Here is an 8,658-nt window from a genome sequence, read left to right as displayed (position 1 = left end):
CTTGGTTGTAACATCATTGAGCTTGGCCCATCAATATAAAAATTCAGCCACTTAATATGCAATAAGGCTGATTATTGGGCTTAAACCAGAAACTCATTTTTCGGCCCAACATAAAATCTGCACAACAAAATTATTAATGAAGCAAATATGAATTAAGATCAAATTAATAATTTTATAATTAAATATTTTAATAATGTTTGTTCATCATCAAAATTAAATAAGAGTTTTCCAAACTCATCAGAAATGAATGAATATATTTGATACTTAGTAACCTTCATATTAAGGGTGTTTTGGTTTTGGTGCTTATTGAATGGATTATAAGTGATGAGTTGATGATGATATGTGTGTATATGTATATTGAGTAAGAACATGTTAAACTTGTTGATGTATAGTAGGGGTTTTTGCATGATGTGGTTGGATTGAGAAATGATAGGATATGAGGATAGTTGTGGTATGGCTAAAAATATGTTGTGTTGATAGTATACATAGTACTACTTGAGAATTTTCCATAATGCATGTCCCTTTCCGGTCGGGCATCAATTCCAAGCAAACTCGTTAAAAAAGATACGAATTGTTTTTGCCTCTCTCAAGGAACGAGTACACTCAACATGATTAAGCCTCAGCACCAGGGTATTCATGTGCTCCACAAGTGGTTTGCATGTATAACCAAAATTTAACCCCAGCTTACTAACTATACATTGTTAAATTTCTACATGATCTTAGATATATAAATTTGTTTCTTTTTAATATTAATTTTAGTTGGTGCGTGGGATGAATTAGAGCATATCTACAGTGAAGGAGGGGATGCAGAGTTCAGAATTATTTATGATCAATTGATCATTGTGTTGTTAGGCCAGGCTTCAAACTGCTGTTCCATATGATTACTTGGATACTGCCCCAGGAAGTGGTTGGGATCAATTTCTGAGGAATGCACATGAGGAGTTACATCGACAAACCATGTCTACTGATGCAGGTGCATAACAATTAGATGCTGTTTCTCATCTGCCAACTGAGGTAGAAAACAGAAAAGTAGATATTTTGTTTCCTAGTCTGAGCTGTTTGACATTGATATTGGATGTCAAAAAACATTAAAACTTTGTACCTGTTCCAGATGTATTTCTTTCCTTTTTAACAAATATGTAACTGGTTTTGTTACGCATATGCTTAATGTCTTGAATGTTCCCTTCCATGTAGATTTACATATATGATTATATGAGGTTATCAAAGCTTGACTTAATGCGTGGTATTGTATGTTAGGTCCTCAATTGAGTCGAGTTTACATGTTTAGTTTTATGATTCAAAATTCACCTAAAATCATGTTAAGTGAATTGTCAAGTTTGATTAGAGAAGACAAAAAGGGGAGGTTGGAAAAGGGGGGGGGGGGGGGGTCAGGGGTGTTAGGATTTAGGAAATAATATCAGTCCACTTGATCAAAGCAGGGAAAAATAGTATGATCAAGTATGGATGTGTTATGTTCGGGTACTGCTGTAAACATATATAAAGGAAAAAGTAGTAACCAATTCAAAATGTTTGGATTTTGTGACAGACTGATAGATAGGAATCTTCCTTTTTTAGTTTAACGTCAACAATGAAGATATTAAGGGAAAAATACAATGCAATTGAGATCACTTAACATAATTTTCTTATTGATTACCAATTAAATAGTATTATCAATCCTTTCTTTTTTCCATCTCGTGTGGATTTGGTAAAAAGGATTCCCATCAGTAACCAACTAATAATAATCAACTAAGCATCTAAACTAAAATGCTAACTATTGCTTAATAACCCAAATAGAAACCATAGTACCCAATCTACTTTTACAAGCCTGTATCACTAACAGTTCACAAACACACGAATTTTTGTTTCCTTCTTTCCCCTTGAATCAGTATTTTTCAGATACTGAATTCCTCTTTTGCCAAAACTTGAACTGCACAGATCTTTGTTCCAGCATCTTCTCTACTTCCTCCATTGGAACTCCTTTAGTCTCTGGGACAAAAATGATGACAAAGAAAATGCCCACAATAGCTACAATCCCAAACATCATGAATGTCCATGCTGTCCCAATAGCTTGTGTAAGTGATAAAAATGACTGTGAAACAATGAGATTTGACACCCAAACTGTTGTGGATGCCATTCCTCCACAGACTCCTCTGTACCTTAAAGGGTAGATCTCAGAGTTCACAACCCATGGAACAGTTCCCATTCCTGGTGAGAAGAATATGATGTAGAGTGCAAGGCCTATAAGTGCTGCCCAACCGAATTTGCTTGGGCATCCCCTTGTGTACCATGACCTGTGATCATTGCCACATATGTCCTTTGATGTGTCATTGGAGATCAAACATGCCCCAGGTAAGAGCTGCAAAATTGAATACATTTTAGTGTTAGGAACACAATGGCTTACAATAGGATACTTCTGTTGTCTCCACCCATTTGTAAAAGGCTTACTGTTGTTAAGGAATACACAAGAATGTACATAAATAACATAAGGATGTTAAGTTTCTACCTTATTGTAGAGATTCCATATAGATTTTAACATATTAAACTTGGTATTATTTAGCAAGTGTTTTTGTAAGTATGCAATGGCCTTAATATTCCATCCCTTGATGCCGATAACGGGTGGAGCAACTTAGATATAGTTTTGAGAGCATGCAAAGCTTTAGTTGAAATGGTAGTGGACCAAAGGACACTTCCTCCTTCCCTAGTGATAAGTGCGCGTTGGTGGAGTCTATGGTGGTTATCATTATTGTAACTACATTGGCTATACAACTTTGGCTACAGTTAAAAAGTGTTGCTAAAATTAAAGTAACGATTTTTTAAATATTCAAAAACACTTTTTAGTTTGAAAAATAAAGGTAAAAAGTGTTGCAAAAATATAGAAAAGCGTGACTTTAATTTTGGCAACAATGTTTAAGTATTGTCGAAGTTATATAACCACCAAAGCCATTATGGCATGCACCATGTATATTTTGGTCTAGTGATAAGTACTTGATCGAAGATGATGGCACAAACATAATCACCTTGTCATTAGGAGCAGCGCAAAAGCCGCAAGATGGTGATGAAGCCTTTAAGCATGTCATACAAGTCCATCTACCAGGGTCTACGGCTGATGTGAAGTCAGGGCAGGTGGTATTGAAATGAGATGTTTCAATGGCACTGACCATTGGAGAGTGAATCTCACTCTCACGGAAAGTGACAGTTAGGAGAGCCAGAGCCACCACGACGCCGGACAAACTGATGAGAGCAAGCTTCTTCCTACCGGTCTTATCAATGAAATATATGCTCAGAATTGAACCAAATGCATTGAGGCCAGATGTGATGAGTGACAGAAGTAGTGCTGTTCTGTTAGATGCAAAACCAGCCAACTGAACAATGGTGGGACTGTAGTACATCACAGTGTTGATACCAACAAATTGCTGGAAGATTTGGAGGCCCATTCCTGCATATAAACCTCTTCTTACAGCTGTGGTTTTCAAGAGTTTCATCATGTTGATTTTCTCTGACGACTCGGATTCCTTGATCTCCAAGTCAACTGATTCCTTCAAAGCTTGGATTTCGCCTTCCACGTCCTCGGGTGGGTAGATTTTCTTAAGAATTGCCTGCCCTTCCTCATACCTACCCTGTTATGTTATTGTAAATGGAAGGAGAAGAGTTAGTAATTCATAAGCTGAAAATGTAGTTAGTGGTGGTTAATGATGATTGATGAATAAACCAATGAACTTACCTTCCGGTACAGCCAACGAGGCGATTCTGGAAGCGAAAACATTAGTATGATCTGCACTATTGCAGGTACTGCTGCTACCCCTAACATCCACCTCCATGTCCCTGGTGCCTGAATGAAAATTCATCCACAAATTCTCATTAGAATTCACGTTAAAGCCACATATGTGAGTTGGCTCGACGTACTATACAAAATTAATCACTTAACATATTTCAATAACATGGAAACTCGTGTGCAATTGTCTTAACGTGGAATTGATAGTTGAGATTCATTATATGACAATTTATTCAAACATGTCAAATTATCTAAGGATTATCAACTCTAAACTCCGCATGAAAACAACTGTATATTAGTCTTTGTCCGTCAATAACGACTCACCTTAGTGAAGGCCAAGTTGATGAGGTACGAGAGGAATTGCCCCCCGGTGATGAGAAAACTGTTGAGACTAACAAGAGCACCGCGAACTCTGGTCGGAGAAGCTTCTGAGATGTACAATGGGGATGCCATCGAAGCCATGCCAACGCCGAGTCCAACGAAAACTCGACCAACAATGAGAATAGCAGGATTTGTTGCTGCAGCCATGATGATTGCACCTGTCAGAAAGAGTGCATCTGCAAGAATGATTGCTATTCTCCTTCCAAATCGATCATTGATCCATCCACCAACTGCAGCTCCTATGATAGCTCCAGCTAGTGCCGTACTTACTATGGCTTCCTGTCACCATGTTCCATTTATATTTACAAATTAGACAATGTGATATTCATTGCATACCGAAACTCGTACGGGCAGATCTTTATCTTCTTAGGTGAATATAAAGATTGAATTCTTTGGATTATACTACTTTGGATTATACTACTATTCAAAACTGATAGTGTAAGAAGATGTTATTTTTATTAACAATGCCAACTAGGTGTATACCAAAATCGGTATTAATCCATCATCGTATATAAAAATACGTATTTGATCTTTTATAAATTTTTTTTATTATACTACTTTAAATAAAATTGATGCTTTTATTATGATAACTGATTATTTAATTAAATTTTAAAAATCATTTTTAAATAATAAAAGTTTTATAGAACCATCATTATAGTGTGTTTGGAAAGTTAAGTTCAATATAATCTTGTGTGTTATTTTTCAAATTGGATACTCTTATCGAAAATTTTGTATGCTATCTACGTATAAGATTTCAAAACTCCTTAAATTATTCGATAATACACTATTATATGTAAACTTAAAATAATTACATTAATAATATATAAACATGAAGTTAATTAAAAAAAAAAAGAAAATATTTATTTGAATCTTGAAATTAATTCAATATTGACTCCTCTCTTTTCTTTCCAACCCCTAAATTTGCTGCTTCCCATTTATATTTCACTCGAATTTGAGCCCAGAGGCCGGAACTGCATAATAAACTACACATAGTAAATACATATTCCTCATTTTACTACACACATCAATGGGTTTATAACTATTGATTGACTAAAGCTGGTCTCATACCCAGGATAAGGTTGTTTATCTTCGCAGAGTTTTTTTTTCTTTGGGTGTGAACAGAAAGAACATTTTTGAAGAAAGAATAAAGGGTTTCTTTCATTGGATAAAGAGAAGTGGCTGAGGCCCAATAAAACATATAAAACCAATAGATCGGTGGTTGGTATAGTAAACTAACTTTAAGCTCATAAAAGAAGGTTAATTTTTATGTGATCCGTAAAAAGAGGTCCGTCACATGATTTTCGTGAAATTCGTTTGGTGTCTTCATTTTCGTGAAATTGACTTGTAAATATGCATTTTTATATAGACATGGACTCAGAAAATTACTTTTGGTATAATAAAAGAGTTATTGAATTACAGGCATAATTAAGAGGGTCCCATCTATTATTACTAGGGTTGCTTTAAGTGAATGATGGAGTTAAGAATACAATGGGGTTTGGGGATATTAATTGGGTCCACTGGGCGGCAACTGCTATTGGGCCAACTGTATATGAAGCCTACAATTGTTGAAGTGAAACATGATTCGGACACTTGTCAACTTATGTGGGGCATCAAACACAACCCGAAAAATAAAAAAGAACTTAAAAAAGTACACAGAAAATTATTATAAAAAAGAAAAAGAAAAAAACTTATGTGGAGGTTATACTTCATGGACAAAGAAGGGCGATAGACCAAAAAATAAATAAATAAATAAATAAATAAATAAATAAAAGTTAAGAGAAATGAAAAAACGAATCTAATTCCGGTTCTATTACATAGTTAATGTATTATTATTAAATTTAATTTTCATGCGGCGTAAAATAATTTTATGCAAATATTTAGTTAGATCATATATTAATACATTATAAAAGATAACTAATTTTTAAGTTTATTATTTTAAAAAATGATCCAAATACATGAATTTAATTAGTTTATAATATAAATTTTGTTACGTTCTGAAGTGCATTAAAATTACAATCTTATTTTTTATTCACACAAATTAGGCTACAAATCTTAATTAAGCCCTTGAAAATTGTAGTATATGATACTATCCTCCCTTACCAAAGGAGTTTTCAAAATTTGGATTTCCAATCTTGTGAGTGAAGTTAATTTATGATTTAGCCATTTTCCCCATGTATTGGATAGAATGATAAAAGCAATTATCATTAGATAGTTGATTGCAGTTTTTAAACCTAAGACAGATTTACTTGATTAGCTGTCATGTAAAACATTTTTATATAGATAAAAACATAGATTAAATCATTAAAGTAGAATAATTAGGAAAATGTAAGAAATTTGAAAATTAAAATTATGGTAAATATTATTTGATTTTTTTATGGATCGGATCTCTTCCGATGAATATTATATCTGCAAAAACCAATCTGAAAGGTTTAACCCCTAAAGAAATTTTAAGAAACAGCATATACATATCATAAAACAAAACAAAATAAAATAAAATAGTAAATGAATTTTAACCTATAGTGCAAAAGTTTTATATATTTTTTTAATTGTGTATTGTAATATTAGTAGAAATAACTATTTTAGTAATCAGTGATTATGTAAAAAATTTGCACTTTAACTATTCTTGTATTAAAATTAAATTTATAAAATAAAAGTTTCATAGTTGTAAAAAGAAACAAAAGGAAGGTTTTAACTAAATAAATAAATAGATAGATAGAGCAAGAGTTTGCAATGTTTTCAGCGATGATGCAACATTTTGGACTCGGGCGATGTTTAATTGTCAAAGGGGGGCATTCGAAACAAAACATCAGAAAACTATGTGTCTGTTTTTTCCCTGCAAGTATTGGTAGGTTACGTTGTGGCTGTAAATAGCAGAGAAGGCGTAAGGGCCTTAAAGTCTATTCGAGCAAGTGGAGATTGGGATTCACAACACACAAATAATAATAAACTTTAGCTATCATGTGCTCTTAAAGTTATTATAAGTAAAAATAATTAATTTTTTTATTTTAATAAATACATAATAAATTAAAAATTAAAAAATTAATAAAATTTATTATTTTTGGTTAATAATTAATTAATAATATTTAAAAATATGAAATAAAAATATATTATTAAATTATTAAATTAAAAAATTATATTAATAATTAAAAATATTATTAATTAAAAATAATAAATTCTATTAATTTTTGAGTTTTTTTTATAAATGAATTAAAAACTAAAATTTGTATTTTTTATTAAAATGTTTTAATAGAAATTTTAACTTATGTCTTTATGCACGTATTAACTAAACCCATAACAATATTAGTGCTCATTGATTTTTCAACATTTTGACTGCAAAAGTGTTTGATGAGAGAAAATTATTATATATATCTCCCTCTAATGTATACCTGAAGCCAAGTCTTTTTGTCTACCGCTTTGAAGTCATCTCTGATATATAGAAGAGCCCCAGATATAACTCCTGCATAATTATAATTTTAATAATAAAAATATTTACCAACGTGTCAATATACTAACAACAATATAATATGTGTTTGCAATAGTAAAAATAATAAATAAAAAAAATTATATAGTCTAGTAGCACTAAAAATCAAGTATTAAGTCTACAAATTATTATTATTATTATGTATAAGAAAGTTTACATGGGTGATAGTTAAGAGTTTAACAGAGGGAGAGAAAACAGAGAAATGGGTCATATATATATAAAGGAAGAAGGCAGCTCTCTTTCAAACAAGAAAAATAAAATAAAAAATATAAAACATATATATAGGAGGGAGCTAGCTAGCTAGAAAATAGAAATAAAGGAAGAATAAAATTTGAGAGATGATGAGAAAATAAGTTGTGATTACAATATTAATAACACACAAAATATACACGGACATAATAGTTTATTTATTTAAAATTCTTTATAAAAAAAATTTTTTGAATTTATTTTGAATTACCTGTGTCGTAGCCAAAGAGAAGGCCACCAATCCCAGCAGAGAAAGCAAGACGAAGAACATATGGATTCTTCCAAGAAAGTGCCAAACATTCTCTGAAAGCAGACATATCAGCTTCTGGTATGCCTCCTTCCATGGTTCCTTCCTTTTCTTTTTATTATAACTTCTCTTCACCAAACTAAAGCTATGTTTGTATTCGATTTCTAAAGACAGAAGAAGAAAGGAAAAAACAAGAAAGTATATATTGTTCTTGCTTTGAGCAAGAGTGTGTTGAGTGTGGGAGGAAGAGGCATAAGGGATGCAGTGTATTTATAATTGGAAAAAAATGTTGAGATGACGAATTTGGACACTAATAATTGACTTAACAAATTTTATTTTATTTTTTAAATTATTATATTACGTCAAAGAAAAGATAGACTATATAGTACGTGATCAATTTTCCACACTATTTATTATTAAAGCCGAAAAAATAAAGTAAAATAAAGCCGGAAATGGCTAAAATGGTCAAAGCGAAAATCATCACTACTTCGAAGTTCAAATTTCGTATTTTGGCGATACCTATGTTCTTTA

At 32.0% G+C, this 8,658-nt stretch overlaps 1 protein-coding gene across 1 annotated transcript; it reads right to left on the bottom strand.

Moving 5' to 3' along the window:
* Nucleotides 1-1,625: 1,625 nt before the first annotated feature.
* LOC130968710 (probable inositol transporter 2) lies at nt 1,626-8,377 on the bottom strand. Its single transcript, XM_057894120.1, has 6 exons — nt 8,092-8,377; nt 7,540-7,610; nt 4,097-4,432; nt 3,722-3,829; nt 3,018-3,617; nt 1,626-2,356 (listed from the first exon to the last, which is right to left on the bottom strand). Exons 1-6 carry the CDS (start codon nt 8,222-8,224, stop codon nt 1,883-1,885), a joined length of 1,722 nt encoding a protein of 573 aa, XP_057750103.1. The 5' UTR covers nt 8,225-8,377; the 3' UTR covers nt 1,626-1,882.
* Nucleotides 8,378-8,658: the final 281 nt, after the last annotated feature.

Source organism: Arachis stenosperma, chromosome 3, assembly GCF_014773155.1.
Source record: "Arachis stenosperma cultivar V10309 chromosome 3, arast.V10309.gnm1.PFL2, whole genome shotgun sequence".
In the NCBI taxonomy this organism is placed as follows: domain Eukaryota; kingdom Viridiplantae; phylum Streptophyta; class Magnoliopsida; order Fabales; family Fabaceae; genus Arachis; species Arachis stenosperma.
The sequence above is the reverse complement of the archived record's forward strand: the minus strand, read 5'-3'. Positions and strand labels throughout refer to the sequence as shown.